At 43.1% G+C, this 17,842-nt stretch overlaps 1 protein-coding gene across 1 annotated transcript in view; it reads right to left on the bottom strand.

Moving 5' to 3' along the window:
• Positions 1-8,661: 8,661 nt before the first annotated feature.
• HDGFL2 (HDGF like 2) overlaps positions 8,662-17,842 on the bottom strand; it is a 236,887-nt gene continuing 227,706 nt past the window's right edge. Inside the window, exon 15 of the mRNA XM_056572250.1 lies at positions 8,662-10,104. Within this exon, the coding sequence (XP_056428225.1) occupies positions 9,989-10,104 (116 nt within the window). The 3' untranslated portion in view covers positions 8,662-9,988. The remainder of the gene's footprint in view (positions 10,105-17,842) is intronic.

Genomic DNA, 17,842 nt, shown 5'->3' on the forward strand with positions numbered 1-17,842 from the left:
AGACGTACGCGTACGTCCATGGTCCTTAAGGGGTTAAAGGGGTGAATCTTTTTACATTTTTTTTTAAATCAATGGTGCCAAAAAGTTAAACAGATTTGTAAATTGCTTCTATTTAAACATCTAAATCCTTCCAGTACTTATCAGCTAGCTGCTGTATGTTCCACAGGAAGTTTTCTTTTGTGCGCTCTGCTAAAACCTCTGTCCATGCCAGGAACTGTCCCAAGTAGGAGCAAGTCCCCATACCAAATCTATCCCGCTCTGGAAAGTTCCTGACATGGACAGAGGTGTCATCAAAGACCATTGTGGTCAGACAGATAAATTCAAAAAGAAAACAACTTCCACCGTAGTATACAGCAGCTGACAAGTACTGGAAGGATTAAAATTAAATAGAAGTAATTTACAAATCTGTTTAACTTTCTGGCACTTGCTGATTTAAATTTTTTTCCTCCGGATAACCCTTTAACCCCTTAAGGACCAGGCCAATTTTAGCCTTAACCTGTTAAGGACGGCAGGCGTATCCATACGCCCCCGTTTTAAAGTCCTTAAGGACTGAGGGTGTATGGATACGCCCGTGGGAATTCCGGTCCCCGCCGCTAGCCGTTTGGGGACCGGATCGGGATGCCTGCTGAAATCATTCAGCAGGCACCCCGGCACATCGCCCCCCCCATGTCAGTGATCGGAGAAAATCGCATGTCAATTCAGACATGCGATTTTCTCCAATTCCGGGCTGATCGGGTCTCTGGTGACCCGATCACCCGGAAAATAGGGATGATCGGAGTTGTCAGTGACAGCCCCGATCAGCCTAAGGGATAGGAGTGAGGTCGCAGTGCTGCGATCTCCTCCTATCCCCTGCCATTAGTCAGAATGGAGTTCTGATCAATGGCAGCGCAGGACAGGGGGTTGCCATGGAAACTCCCCATTCTACCCACCCCTGGATGTCGGGCAGAACAGGGGGGGAGAAGATGGAGGCCTTTACCTGAGGACCAGATGCGTGGGGCCCGGCGATCATCGCAGACATCCAAAGCAGATCACGGCTCAGGTAGGGAATCGACGGTGGGGGGGGTTTGGGGGTAAATGAAAGTGAAAGTAATGTGATCTTTACTGTGGCAACCACTAGGAAGGCCGGACTGCAACTCCCAGCATGCCCAGCCAAAGGCATGCTGGGAGTTGTAGTTTTGCAACATCTGGAGGGTCACAGTTTGGTGACCACTGTTACAGTGGGGCCCAAACGGTAGCCATTCAGATGTTGCCAAACTACAACTCTCAGCATGCCTAGACCACCCAGGCATGCTGGGAGTTGTAGTTCTGCAACATATCCCATCAGATATTGCAATTTTCATGACATTTTTGAAAATTGCTGCTCTAATTTGAAGCCCTCTAATTTTTTCAAAAAGTAAAAATATGTCCATTTTATGGTGTCAACATAAAGCGGACATATTGTATTTGTGAATAAAAATAAAATTTATTTGGAATATCCATTTTCATTACAAGCAGAGAGCTTCAAAGTTAGAAAAATGCTAAATTTTCATGAAATTTTGGGATTTTTCACCAAGAAAGGATGCAAGTAACGCCGAAAATTTACCACCAAAATAAAGTAGAATATGTCACGAAAAAACTGTCTCAGAATCAGAATATTCGGTAAAAGCATTTTAGAGTTATTAACGCTTAAAGTGACGATGGTCAGAATTGCGAAAAAGGCCTCAGTCCTTAAGGTGAAAAAGGGTTCAGTCCTTAAAGGGTTAAGGACCAGACCAATTTTATTTTAGTTTTTTACTCCTCGCCTTCTAAAAATCATAGACCCATATGAGGGCTTGTAATTACAAAGTAAAATTGGTGACGCAAGAAACATCACTTATTTTACCATAAAATGTACAGCACAACCAAATATTAATTTACCGTATATACTCGAGTATAAGCAGAGTTTTTCAGCACGATTTTTCGTGCTGAAAACACCCCCCTCGGCTTATACTCGAGTGAACTCTCCAACCGCAGTGGTCTTCAACCTGCGGACCTCCAGAGGTTTCAAAACTACAACTCCCAGCAAGCCCAGGCAGCCATCGGCTGTCCGGGCTTGCTGGGAGTTGTAGTTTTGAAACCTCCGGAGGTCCGCAGGTTGAAGACCACTGCGGCCTTCGACATCATCCAGCCCCCTCTCACCCCCTTTAGTTCTGTACAGTACTCACCTCCGCTCGGCGCTGGTCCGGTGCCGCAGGACTGTCCGGAGAGAAGGTGGTCCGGTGGGATAGTGGTTCCGGGCTGCTATCTTCACCGGGGAGGCCTCTTCTAAGCGCTTCGGGCCCGGCCCCAGAATAGTCACGTTGCCTTGACAACGTGACAGAGGTATGTTCATTGCCAACGTACTTCTGCGTCATTGTCAAGGCAACGCCTCTATTCCGGGCCGGAAGCGCGGAGAAGAGGCGCCCCCAGTGAAGATAGCAGCCCGGAACCACTATCCCACCGGACCACCTCCTCACCGGACAGTCCTGCAGGACCGGACCAGCGCCGAGCGGAGGTGAGTACTGTACAGAACTAAAGGGGGTGAGAGGGGGCTGGATGATGTCGAAGGCCGCAGTGGTCTTCAACCTCCGGAGGTTTCAAAACTACAACTCCCAGCTGTCCGGGCTTGCTGGGAGTTGTAGTTTTGAAACCTCTGGAGGTCCGCAGGTTGAAGACCACTGTGGGCGGATGATGACAAGAGGATGATGACGGGGGGGGGGGGTGTGGGATGATGAAGGGGGGTGTGTGGGATGATGACAAGGGGATGATGAAGGGGGGGGGGGGTGTGGGATGATTACAAGGGGATGATGAAGGGGGTGGGGATGATGACAAGGGGATGATGAAGGGGGGGGTGTGGGATGATGATGATGAAGGGGGGTGGGATGATGACAGGTGATGATGAGGGTCTGGGTGATGATGATGAGGATGTTAATGACGGGGGTCTGGATGATGACAGGGGGGGATGATGTATTTCCCACCCTAGGCTTATACTCGAGTCAATAACTTTTCCTGGGATTTTGGGTTGAAATTAGGGGTCTCGGCTTATACTCGGGTCGGCTTATACTCGAGTATATACGGTATGTGGTAAAATTGAAAAGAAAACCGCAATTTAGCAAATTTTGGAAGGTTTTGTTTTCACGCTGTACACTTTACAGTAAAAATGATTATCTTCTCATATAGAAAAGCATATAACATGGGTATCATTTAAATAATTGTACTGCTTAAAAAAAAACCTCAAACTTTTAACAAAATTAGTATGTTTGAAATTGCCCTATTTTGACCACCTATAACTTTCTAATTTTTCCGTATATGGGGCAGTATGCATCATGATCTCATTTTTTGCGCCATGATCTGTAGTTTTTTATCGGTACCACTTTTGCTTAAGTTTTACTTTTTCTTAATTTTATGGGGAATAAAATGTGAAAAAAAACAGCAATTTTTCCGTTCACTGTACGGGCAATTAACAATCTATTTTAATAGTTCAGACTTTTACGCATGCAGCGATAACAATTAAATATTTTTCAACGCATTTTTGGGGGTAAAATGGGAAAAACTGACATTTTACCTTTTTATTGGGGGAGGGGATTTTCAAATGTTTTAACTTTTTTCATTTTTTACACTTTAACCCCTTAAGGACCAGGTTTTTTTTTCCGTTTTTGCACTTTCGTTTTTTCCTCACCTTTAAAAAATAATAACTTTCAATTTTGCACCTAAAAATCCATATTTTTTGCTCCACCAATTCTACTTTGTAATGACATCAGTCATTTTACCCAAAAATCTACTGCGAAACGGAGAAAAAATCATTGAGACACAAAATTGAAAATAAATACGCCATTTTGTAAATTTTGGGGGCTTCTGTTTCTACACAGTACATTTTTCGGTAAAAATTACAACTCTTTATTCTGTATGTCCATACGATAAAAATGATACCCTACTTTTATAGGTTTGATTTTGTCGTACTTCTGAAAAAAAAAAATCAAAAAAAAAAAAGTAAACGTATCAATTTTCATGCATGTAGTTGTCATCTTCTGACCCCTATAACAATTTTTCCGCGTATGGGGTGGTAGGAGGGATCCTTTTTTGCGCCGTGATCTGAAGTTTTTAGCAGTACCATTTTTGTATTGATTGGACTTTTTGATCGCTTTTTTCATGATATCAAAAGTGACCAAAAATACGCTATCTTGGACTTTGGAATTTTTTTGCACGTACACCATTGACCGTGCGGTTTAAGTAACAATCTATTTTTATAGTAATTCGGACATTTCCGCACGCGGTGATACCACATATATGTTTATTATTATTTACACAGTTTTTTTTTTAAATGGGAAAAGGGGGGTGATTCAAACTTTTATTAGGGAAGGGGTTAAATGATCTTTCAATTTTTCCCCCACTTTTTTTTTGCAATGTTATAGCTCCCATAGGGGACTATAACACTGCAAAAACTGATCTTAGGAAACCATTGATCAATGATTCTGCTGCTTGACTGCTCATGCCTGGATCTCAGGCACTGAGCAGTCATTCATCGATCAGACACCAGGAGGCAAGGTAAGGGACCCTCCTACTGTGTCTCAGCTGTTGAGGATGCCACGATTTCGCTGCGGCGATCCTGAACAGCCCCCTGGGCTAACCGCAAACGTTTCGTTTCACTTTAGACGCGGTGTTCAACTTTGAACGCCGTGTCTAAAGGGTTACTAGCTTGCGGCACCGCGATCAGTGCAGCGCGTTATTAGCCACAGGCCAGGCCTGACCCGCTATGACACAGGGCCACGCCATGGCCCCGCGTTATAGAATGGGAGCGGACTTAGGACGTACTGGTACGTCCTTGGTCATTAAGAGGTTAATAGTCCCCATAGGGGGCTATTTATAGCATTCATTTGATTGCTAATACTGTTCAGTGCTATGCATAGGGCATAGCACTGATCGGTGTTATCGGTCATCTTCTGCTCTGGTCTGCTTGATCTCAGACCAGAGCAGAAGACCCCGGGAGACAGCCGGAGCCAGGTGGTGGGGACCTCCGGATGCCATGCTGGATGATTGCATCCCCACGGCAGCGCTGCGGGCGATCCGATCATCCATTTAAAGGGAACCAATCATCAGATTTTACCCTATATAACGCTTGGCAAAGCGTTATATAGGGTAAAATCTTTATTTTCACCATTCCCGGGGGATGCTCCTGCCCCCAGGGATGGTGGAGATATGAAGTTATAAACTAGTCACCGCTGTCGCCGTAAGTAGTCACCTGGGCGGGGAGCTCTTCTCATCTACTCCCGTTCTTCTGCAGGCAGAGATGCCCCCTCCGCTTGATTGATGGGCCGCGTCATTGCTCTGCTCCGTCTGTTCAGTGAGCGGAACAATGACGCGGCCCATCAATCAAGCGGAGGGGGCGTCAATCCCGGCCGAAGAACGGGAGTAGATGAGAAGAGCTCCCCACCCAGGTGACTACTTACGGCGGCGGCGGCGACTAGTTTATAACTTCATATCTTCACCATCCCTGGGGGCAGGAGCATCCCCCGGGGATGGTGAGGACAACAATTTTACCCTATATAACGCTTTGCCAAGCATTATATAGGGTTAAATCTGATGATTGGTTCCCTTTAAAGTACCGTACTGCTGCAGATGCCGTGATCTGTATTGATCACGGCATCTGAGGGGTTAATGGCGGATATCAGCGCAATCGCGGATGTCCGCCATTACCGGCGGGTCCCTAGCTGCTGATAGCAGCCGTTCCAATGTACGTCATGGTGCGTTAAGTACCACAGCACCATGACGTACATTTACGTCAATTGTCGTTAAGAGGTTAAAGTCCTTTTCCCAGCTACAGGAAGAGTTTAGCCTACCTAGGGATTCCTTCTACAAATACCTACACAGTTATGGCATGCCCTCAGTTTCTACTGACGCTAATGACAAAATTATCCAACTCTACAGCATACATGCTAGTTACCTCACTCCTGTCAGATTATATTGTATGGGTAGACTGCGGACAGACACGTGTCACCATTGTTACTCTGATTAAGTTTTTGGCACCTTGTGTGGGGCTACGCCTAAGTCTCCTCTTTTTGGAGTGATGTGGTCTTATCTTCTCTGTTATTCAGAGTGGGGGGGGGGGGGGTTGGTGCTCCTCTACACTGACCCAATATATAGTACCTCGCTTTTGTACTGCTAGAGATGCTATAGTCACCCATTTCCTCCCCTGAGATGTCTAATTTATTGGTGTCGCCTAACCCCTCCATGCCAGTTCCTTGCTTACTTTGAATCTCCTTTCCTTTCTGGTGAATTTTTTTGTTAGAACGCTAACATGTACATGTTTATTGCATTTACATTGTGCTTCCTTGATGTTCTTTTTCATGTACCATGATGAAAGTCAATTACTATAAATAAGTGCATTGTTTCTCTTACCCTGGTACACTTGCATACTACCTTGCTTTCCTTGCGACTGATGCTGTCATATTGACCTTGCAATGCATGCAAATTGTTTTATATCAGTAAGTGTTCAATACTTTTCCCCTGTGTCACTTCACATTATTACACAACTTAATTTCTGAGTATATTTGTTGTGGTTTCTTTGTATATATGGTTTACTTTAGTTGTTACAAACATGTTGGTTGAAAATTTTATGTCAAAGGCACCTTTCCAAAATGTATTTTGTGAGAAAAATGGTGAAGTGTGCAATACTTACATTGCAATCTATTTCATTTTAGCTGAATTATTATAATATATATAGCAAGAGACTTCACAACAAGGAGCATCATACATAATTGTTTAGGATACGTGAAAAAAAAATGTTTCCCTCCACACAACGCAAAGTTAGTAAATCTGATGCATATCAAATAAATAATGTAAAAGGCATACAAATGTGCTGTTTTATTGTATCTTTAATAAAAAAAAATTAGAGAACAATGCAGCAAAGTGATGTGAATTTTTTTTTGTCATTGATCAATTCACTTCCTATTTTAATCTATCCACTGGTATGCATGTGGTGGTCAAATAGAAGGGCAATAAGTTATAAAAACAAAAAGCAGGCTATATCCCTCTGTACAAGCATTTTCAAAAATGTACTATTTCAATCTTTTTTCTGGGTAACAATTCATTTTTAGTAAATTAAGTTTTCATATGATAGGAATAAGCTATTAAAATGTTGAAAAGTTGTTTGAAATGACAGGGACCATTCAGGACGGCCATACACCTTCAATAGCGGTCCACTGAAGTTATATTAAAAAGTTGCATAACCTATTAATAAACAAGCTGTTAATACAACACCAGTACAAGCCAATATGTAAAAGTAAAAATGATGTAGTTTTTCTTTAACGTTCATAAACTTTTGCCTTTAAAAAACTTTGAATATCAACAAAACTTCAAACATACAAGAGTATGTTTACTGACAGGTGACCATCATACATTAGTAATGTTTGTAGGACTATAAAGAAATGCAAAGGAGTTGGTATAGTTATGACCAACAAAATAGTTTACAATAACACACCAAAAAAATAGTCATACGGCACATTATTTATAAAATTTATGTTCATATCAATTTATAGAAGCTTAGTGGCAAAAATATCTAAGCAAAACGAAAAGCTCCAAGATACAATATATGAAGTTCAAGGATAGTTAACAACAATAACAAGGGTAATTCATTTCCATTTGGCTTGGGAACTCTAATAGTTTTATATCCAATGACTTAGTCTTCAAACAAATATATATATTTATTAAAATATACATATTAATTACAAACAGTAACAACAATATGCAAATATTCTACAGATATAAATCAAAGAAATTGTAATCTTTTTTTAAAGCGAACCTGTCAGCAAGATTTAATCATCATAACTAAGTCCATGGTCATAGAAAACCTTTGTTCATATGTACAGTACAGACCAAAAGTTTGGACACACCTCATTCAGAGTTTTCGTTATTTTCATGACTATAAAAATTGTAGATTCACACTGAAGGAATCAAAACTATGAATTAACACATGTGGAATTATATACTTAAAAAAAGTGTGAAACAACTGAAAATATGTCATATTCTAGGTTCTTCAAAGTAGCCACCTTTTGCTTTGCACACTCTTGCCATTCTCTTGTTGAGCTTCAAAAGGTAGTTACCTGAAATGGACTTTACTTCACAGGTGTGCTGGTGTGGGGGTGCTTTGCTGGTGACACTGTTGGGAATTTATTCAAAATTGAAGGCATACTGAACTAGCATGTCTACCACAGCATCTTGCAGCAGCCTGCTATTCCATCCGGTTTGCGTTTAGTTGGACAATCATTTATTTTTCAACAGGACAATGACCCCAAACACACCTCCAGGCTGTGTAAGGGCTATTTGACCAAGAAGGAGAGTGATTGGGTGCTGTGCCAGATGACCTGGCCTCCACAGTCACCGGACCTGAACCCATGGTTTGGGGTGAGCTGGACCGCAGAGTGAAGGCAAAAGGGCCAACAAGTGCTAAGCATCTCTGGGAACTCCATCAAGACTGTTGGAAGACCATTTCAGGTGACTAGCTCTTGAAGCTCATCAAGAGAATGAGTGTGCAAAGCAGTAATCAAAGCAAAAGGTAGCTACTTTGAAGATCCTAGAATATGACATATTTTCAGTTGTTTCACACTTTTGTGTTATGTATATAATTCCACATGTGTTAATTCATAGTTTTGATGCCTTCAGTGTGAATCTACAATTTTTATAGTCATGGAAATAAAGAAAACTCTGAATGAGAAGGTGTTTCCAAACTTTTAGTCTGTACTGTAATTGGGTGCAAGTGCCCAAGGGGTTTGCCCCTGGGCTGCAAGAGCCCAGCCCATCCACTTGTTACCACAACTTCTTTGGCTGTATGTAACTATGCCACTAGGTTGTCTTGTGGTCATCTTTTTGCACATGGGTAAATAAATAGAATAGCATGGGGAGAAACTTTTTAGTTTGGTGTTTTTTTAATGCTGTGGGATGATGCAACCCTTTACTATAAAAAGGTGCCAAAAGTGATCCCAAGGATGGGAGATGACAATCCCAAAAATAATCAGCTTGTTAAGAGTCCCAGTGGTCAAACCCCAACCAGAGAAAAATTGCCCCTCACATTAATGGAGCATTGCATACGTGCACGGCCAGTGCTCCACTCACTCATTCTCTATAGAAGTTTTTAAACATTATAATGAATCAATCAATCAACTGAATACTGGCTGTGCACACTGCACTCATTAAAATTTTCTGACAATTTTCCTCCATTCACAGAATATGTGGATGTCCAACCTCTGGAACCAGCTTGTCACCCATATCTAATCAAAAGGCATAACATTTGGGGTTGAAAAATACTCCTTTAAAACAATAAATATTATGGAACTTGATAGGAAAAAAAGCAAATTGAGATTGGAGTATAAAAAATAAAAGGAAAAGGGTAAGTTTAGTTACATAGTTTAGGAATGTTTGGGAAAAGGGATTTGTATGGAAGCATGTTCACTTTCAATTTACAACTAATCAGAAGTAGCTGTGAATTTGTGATGGGAGATTCAATAAAAAACACTTGGTAGGTGGGCGCCCGTGTATTCCGTGCGGACTCTACACAAAGAATTAATGTGGAAAATGGAATTTCCACTAACATCTGCCACGGAAATTCCACCGTGTGCAAAGTGCAGCAGATTCCCGTTGAATTCAACGCATTGAAATCTGACACCGAAATTCTGACACATGAAAATGGCCTACCAAAAATAGACCCTCGTGTGTGGACCTAGCTTATGGTTTCATACAGATCCCCACTTCACCCAAAAAATAACTGGCCTAGAAGTAAAACTGGACCAAAACCCATTTAGTCCTAAGTAAATGCAGTCAAGCTGCAGCAGTAACCTTCTTCAGCAAGTAATTCAATATCCAGTGTGAACATAGGACCAGAACATAAAGCTCAAAAGGGGATCCTCAAATTTTTGTTTAATTTGCACCTTTAATTTTAAATACAAATAAACTTATCCTGCCGAACCACCCCTTTAGGCAATTTTAGTATGTAGATTTTCTAGAAAGCATTCTGACTGTAGTCATTTTCAGGAGCACTCTGGACAGGCATAGGATTCTGATCATCTTTATTGCCTTCACTCTCAAGAGACACAGTATCTCCATTTAATGGTAAAGCTGAAAGAAAACACATGCATTATTAGAAATTGTTTAATTAAAATTAATCTTCGTAAAATTCAAGGGGTAATATTTTACACCTTTGACATACAGAAAACCAAGTTAGAAAATAAGGATTCATAATATATGCCATATCAAGATTTGCACCAAATTGTTAGAGTAAATCTAAGTAAGTTATGCAGGATTTTGATCAAGGAAGAGTATTCAAAGTGCTGTGCAGCATTAGAGAAACATGGCTGTTGTCTTTCAAAGACAAAACCAAACCTGTTTATGGGAAGTGTGTAATCTTGCACTTTAGTTATAATTGAGTAGAGTTAAAATACAATACAAAACAACCTACAGTCAGTTATGATATCTTCTAGAAACTGTGACATATTTGTTTACACAGGTTTAGGGAAAAAACACTAATGTCATGCTCTCCATGATGGGAGTCCAGGTAAGCATTGGGTATATTGTGTTTGATGTATATAAACAGTAGTACACTGCATTTGCATTTAACTGTGGACTGACCACAGTAGTCACAGGAGTATTTATATATTTCCATATAATCCTATGGCCGCATAGGAAGAAAGGTGTTAAAAAGGGGTACTCCAGTATTTTAAAACTTCTCCCCTGTCTGAAGAAGTGAAGAAAAAAAAATGACCTACTTTAGCAGCAGACTTCAAGTGACCATGGCACATTCAGTACTCCTGGCATAAACTCTCAATGACAGGAGCCATCATGCCAGTAGTATGGAGCGTGACTGCAGAGGTCGCTGATTAGTATTATTTAAGCAGTGTATCTCACATGACTGCCGCATCTAAAGCATTGACCGGAGGATCAGTGTGAGAATGCAGGGAGACTTAAATTATATTTTACTTAACTGGACTACCCCTTTATTATATTTACCATTACATGAGGGAATCAATCTTTCCAAGCAAATATTTATAAGTAATGCACCTTTACAGAGCTTTACAATTGTGTGTCACATGAAGCAGAGCTCTGCGTGTGTCTTATGAAGGACGGCTGTGTGTGTGTCTCATGACGCAGAGTTGCATGTGTGTCTCTTATGAAGCAGAGCTGTAGTCAGTGATGTCACCTCCGAGACCAGACCACACTACAGGGCTGTGGAAATCCTATCGCCCAACGCCCGGGACATGTAGTTCCAGGCGCTGGGCAGGTGAATTTTGCATAGATTTAGCCCTGTTTCGGGCCCAGGGACAGACCGACTTCCCCCTTATTTTTATTTAATGCCGGAGTGAGACGCAGGAGCGGATGCAAGTCTGCACCTCACACCAGCGGTCAGGGTATATGGAGGGGGCGGCGGCCCTCAGCTGATTTGAGTACCCGGGGGCCACTGCTCAGAGCTCCCCCTCCCCCTCTGGCGTTTCTGTGGTACAGGCCTGTCTACTTAATTGTTGCTGGGAGCAGGTTTGCAGATGTGCGCTACGTAGGCACGCACAAGTCTGCTCTTAGCCCCTGAGGTGACGGCCGGCGGGTCTTTATTGTGGGTGAAAAAAAAAGTTCATGCGGCCTAGCTGCAAGCAGCTGAGCGCCGCCCCCGACGCTGTTGCGCCGGGACTAAAGTTCTGATGTCCACTGCTGCCAGTTGTGCTAATTTTTTTTAAATACATTTTTAGTGGCTTCTGGCCACCCACACTAAATTGCACCACCAGAATCCCGCCCCCTTCATACTCGCCCGCCGACCAAGAGCCCCACGGATGCATGCAAACATGCCCGAACCAAAACTACAACTTCCAGCATGTTGCACCATAACCTAAACTGTAGAACTATAAAGTGCAACATGCAGGGAGTTGTCCTTTTGGTTCGGGTCAGCTCCAGAGAAAATTATTTTATCTACCAGGACAAGTGGATTTTCTTGAGGGACAAGTAGATTGTGTTCCGCTTTAATTCCTTGGCCAAGTAGTTTTTTTATTTTATTTTTTATTTCCACACCCCTGATATTACCTTCGAAGCTGGGACCCCAGAGCTGCAACTTGCTCTGGGAACTGACTTACTGCAGCATCTAACTAGTAAGCCAGGCCTCCTTTGAGATGCGATTCCCAACCAGGGAGCAACTCCAACTCCCAGCATGCCCAGACAGGCTCTGGTTGTTTGGGCATGCTGGAAGTTGTAGTTTTGAAACAACTGGAGGCACCCTGGTTGGGAAACACTAATTACGTATGATATATAAAATATATGTTGTGATATCTCGCTCTTGCGGACAAGTGCGGTTTGCAGTATTGAGGTAAGGAGACAGCGTCTAAAATCCAGTGTTTTATTCACACTCCGCATACAACAAAACAGTCTTTCAACGCAGACCAAAGGAAAAAGTAATAACAGTCCACACTTGCGTTCAAGCCACGCAGTGTCAGCAAGTCTTCTCCAGGTCTCAGCTAGGCTGTCCAGCAGCTTCCACTCTTGGAGCTATCACGGGAAAGACTCCACACACAGCCCTCTCTGTGTGTGGAGTCTGTGTGCTCCAACTGGGGAACGACCCCCACCCTTCACTTTAAGAGCAGCCCCGGATTGGCCTTCCAGCCATACTACGGGCACAGTATCAGACTGCACCGCAGCACAGATACTGGAAAATATCAGCTCTTACCCCACCAAGGCAAGGAACACATACCGTCCGTCAATGACCCCACCTTTCACTTTCTTACATACCACCCTCCCCACCCTTGCTCAAACCAGAGGGGTGAACACCTGTGCCCATCTTCTCAATAAGCCCCTCAACTTGGGGCATGGGATAAGCATCAAACTTTGAAACTTCATTCAGTTTACGGAAATCGTTACAGAACCGTAACGTACCATCCGGTTTGGGTATTAAGACTATAGGACTAGCCCACTCACTTTTCGATTCCTCGATGACATCTAATTTTAACATTCGCTGCACTTGTTCCAAAATGGCTTGTCGCCGCGACTCAGGTACCCGGTATGGTTTCAACCGTATTTTCACCTGGGGTTCAGTGACAAAGTCATGGCGGGTGACAGTACTTCCAGGAACATCAGTGTTCCTACTAACAAACTCCCTGGCCTCCTGAGTCTGGGCAGAGGAAAGGCTGTCTGCAATCTTTACTGTGGCAACCGCTTCCCTCGCACCAGACTGAGGGACGGGAAACTCCACCCCTAACAAACCTGGCCAGGGCTATCCCAGGGCTATCATCCACACCAGTTTTCCTATCTTTCCAAGGTTTTAACAGATTTACATGGTACACTTGCTCTGGCTTTCTTCGCCCGGGCTGGTGTACCCTGTATGTCACTTCCCCTACCTTTTCAATCACTTTGTAGGGACCCTGCCACCTAGCCAGGAACTTACTATCAACCGTTGATACCAGAACCAGAACCCGATCTCCCAGGTTAAAATTCCGAACCCGAGCCTGGCGATTATAAACTCTGCTCTGAGCTCGCTGAGCTGCCTCCATATGTTCCCTGACCAAATGCAACACAGTTTCCATTCGTTCCTGTAACTGTGTGACATACTCAACTACACTTTTGGGTCGTGTGAGCAGTTGTTCCCATGCTTTTTTAGTATGTCTAACAGACAACGTGGTTGTCTGCTGTATAGCAGTTCAAAGGGCGAGAACCCAGTATAGGCCTGGGGCACTTCTCACACTGCAAACATAAGATAGGGCAGCAAGAGAACCCAATTTTTACCATCTCTAGCCCCCACCCGCTTTATTATATTTTTTATTGTTTGGTTAAACCTTCCTACCATGCCATCTGTCTGTGGGTAGCACACAGGTGGAACAGCTGCGGACCTCTAACCGCTTACTGAGCTCCTTCACTACTTCAGACACAAACGGGGTACACCTCCCTAGGCAAACCCACTCGGGAGAACATCTACATTAACTCCTTAGTTATGAGCTTGGCCAAGGTATGTCGCAGAGGCAATGCCTCAGGACACCTAGTAGCATAGTCCAGGACCAAATCATCAATTCCACCAGCAATGAGTCTCTCCCACATCAGGCAGAGGATCGGGATTGTCCATACATGTGTCCACTTCTGCCTTAGGGGAGGAAAGAAGCACAGGCTCCTCCGCAGTGTCTACAGTCTGTACAACTGCAACAGGTGCCACCGACACCTTGAACTCTATCTCTGACGCCAACGTGGTGGGAGAGGAAGAGACTTCCATTTTAGTGTCCCCATAAAAAGGATTGTATTCCACATCTTGACAATAAGACACCAGCTTTGTACTGTCAGAGCTACTGTCCACGCTCGGCTCTGTTTCCACACGAATGGATTGAGAGTCCAGCTCTTTTTCCGCAGACGTCATTTAGGATCGGATCTTGCTGTCTTCCAGTGAATCAGATGCCATCAACAGCACAGAGCCATCCAAATGATGGCCTCAGTCTGAATCTTGCAAGAAATCTTCAACTTCTACCTTCGTACATTGCATGGATTCAGGACGGGCCTTGCTATCTTCTACAATGGTTTCTTCATCTACAGTACATGTGATTTCCTACTATAAGTTTAACACCTCAGGCTGGGACGTGGCCACCCTTTCAAAGACGGACAGGTAGGTCTTGTAGTCATGGGCAGCGGTCCTTTTTGGCACCGCCATCCTCACCGCCTTCCTGGCCTCAAGGTTGGTCCGGGTCGTCGCTGTAGCTTGAAACGCCACCACCTGCTGTAGCAATAGCTGGTTGAACTCCTGATGTTACACGTTGGCCTCCATGAGTGCCTTGACAACCGCCTCCATTTTGGCAATACTGCAGACTCTGGATCAGTGCAGACACTGGATAAAAACATCCATCGGACAGACAATCAGGTTCGCTGTTCCTAGAAACAACTCCAGCGGCTCTTGGCAAACGTGTACTGCGACTCCAATGCTGACCTCACTGCTTTGCCCCTAGCCGCAACTCCAGCGGCTCATGGCAACAGCGACCTGCAACTTTAATGCGGACCTCACTGCGTTGCCCCTAGCAACAACTACAGTCATTTAACAAAGAGCAAAGGAAAACGTGACAACAGTCCACCTGTATTTCCTTAGGTGTTTGTTCACACCTGCGTTGACACCACACAGCGTCAGAAAGTCTTCTCCAGGCCTCAGCTAGGCTGTCCAGCAACTTCCACTCTTGAAGCTATCACGGGGAAGACTCCACACACAGCCCTCTCTGGCACTGTGTGCTCCAACTATCAAATTCCCCGCAGCTGGTTCGGCAGCCTAGCTTTAAGGCCAAACAAAAGCCGGCCTGGATTGTGGGGAACGACCCCCACCCCTCACTTGGTCATTCCCGGTAAGAGCCGTCCCGGATTGGCCTTCCAGACAGACTACGGGCCCAGTATCAGACTGCACCGCAGCACAGATACTGGAAAATACCGGCTCTTACCTCACCAAGGCCAGGAACCTTGGTGACATATACCGTCCATCAATGACACCACCTTTCACCTTCTCTCAGGTCCAAGCTCTGCCCATGCCCCCAAGGACCTAATTTGCATACCCCGAAAATGAGCAACAACAGCAGAACAGCATACCTTGTGTCTGTCATATTATTTAACGTATATTCATACTCATATGTTCCCATTAGTTTAACTTCAAACTCTGAATTCCTTCACCATATTGCCCATTTTCTCAGGGTATAGAAAAAAAATATATACCATACGAAAAGTATAAAACTTAGAATGATAAACCTGATTGCTTCTAATTGCAACGAGTCCATTCAGACATCAAATAGGTATTTTTGTGGTTCAACGCATTTCCTTTAGCAAAAATTCATCAGGAACCATGGTGAGGCTTTCCCCTCACATAGACATCATGATGCGGCTTCCTTTATCCAAAATACATGGTGCAGTTTTACTTGTTCTTGGTGTAGTTTTGCTACGTGACTGATGGCGGTCATAAACTTATGGTAACACCTTGTGTTTTATAGGATATCTCCTCCACTCAGTGGCCAGTACTGCTGTTCCAATCATTCCTTATTGCTTCATACTGTGCAAACTCACTGAATGAACAACACTGATTATCCAGGTGTCTACTAATGAATGGAGGGATGTCACAGGGAAACCTTTTACCTTTCTGAGATTCCTAAACTGTCTTTCTTCTAACTCTGTTCAAAATAGCAGGCTTAAATAGCGATTCATAAACATGTATTCATCATGTTGTTGTTTCTATCATTACCATATTACAGATTATCACATTATGACATGAGATCTAGGTGAAACTTTGAAACCCAAAGAACACTATCTGATGGAATAGTTCTAATAGTTTATATTTACATTAAATCTCTGTCCTACACCAGAAGTGGTGTCCTCTCCATGAGGAAAATACTGACCCCGTATAAATATATATAACTAGAGCAACTGATAAAGTCATTGGGGGATATTTATCAAAGTTGTCTATGTCCCGTATCAATATAGACCAAACTACAGAGTGTTTGGCCGGTCTATCCTGTGCCTAATTTATCAAATGGCGCACAGCTCTTGATAAATTCTGTGCACAGACTGCATGATCTATGCTTTAGTCTATATTTAAAGCTGCTCCAACATGGTCTCAGATTTCGGCGTACTTTCAGCCTATGCGACTTGTCGCTGAAAAGTCGCTTTTGATAAATTCAGCACCAATGCATTTTTCAATGCATTTCAGTCTAAAATAGACTAGCATGCATCATGTTCTAAAAATCCTCTAGAGCAAAAGTCGCACATATTTAGACTTTCTGTGCAACAAATTTAGACAAGAAAAACCAGTCTAAATCCTTCGATAAATCTCCCCCATTGAGTTTGTCCCAATTTCCCCCTCTTTTGGGATATGGGACTACTAATACCTGTTTAGTCAGTCCTTCAGGACAACTATCATGGCAACGTACAAAATGATTACCTATCGGTGCATCTCTACCATGTACTATATCTGCCACGTGTTCCTGCAATCTGCTCTTAAATGACCTGTACCTCTTGGCCACAGTTTGCTGGACATTGGCATGTCAACATGTAAAAAACTCCCTCCGTGTTGCAATTAGCTAATTATATATATATATATATATATATATGTATATATATATATATATATATCTATCAAAATCATCGGTAGTTGCAGTATCTTGTAATACCTTTTTTATTGGACTAACAAGATTATGTAGAGACAAGCTTTCGGGATTCCTCCCTTTATCAAGTCATAAGCATTTCTGAGCTCACAAGGGGAAAACACACGTTCTATCTCACAAAATATGCAGGGGTTAAAACAACATATGTGGAGAGTGGACATTAAGTTGGGCCATAAATTGTATAGCTATAGGACCATAGACTACAGAGCAGGGTTGGACGGCAGAGGTGAGAATGGTGGTTACGCTGGACAGAGGAGAAAGGACAATTTTACTACAGGACCATAGACTGAAGATAAGACTTGGACAGGGGAGGGGGAGCAGGGGTGTAATGGTGTTAGAGCAGAGAGAGGGAAGACAGTTTAGCAACGGTTATAGGAAATTTTGATAATGTGATAAGAAGCTTAAATCCACATTAAGTCCTCTGTTCTTGGAGTCATAAAGAACTATCATTTTGGCTTCAAATGTCTTTCTTTCCTGGGTGTTCTTGAAGTTTCCTTTCAGGATCTTGATTTTGAGGTGTGTTTTCCCCTTGCGAGCTCAGAAATGCTTATGACTGGATAAAGGGAGGAATCCCGAAAGCTTGTCTCTACATAATCTTGTTAGTCCAATAAAAAAGGAATTACAAGATACTGCAACTACCGATTTTGCTTTTTGCATCACTGGACTAATACGGCTACTCCTAACTACTCTATATTATATTATATTATATTATATATATA

The sequence above is a fragment of the Hyla sarda genome, chromosome 1 (assembly GCF_029499605.1).
Source record: "Hyla sarda isolate aHylSar1 chromosome 1, aHylSar1.hap1, whole genome shotgun sequence".
Classification (NCBI taxonomy): Eukaryota; Metazoa; Chordata; class Amphibia; order Anura; family Hylidae; genus Hyla; species Hyla sarda.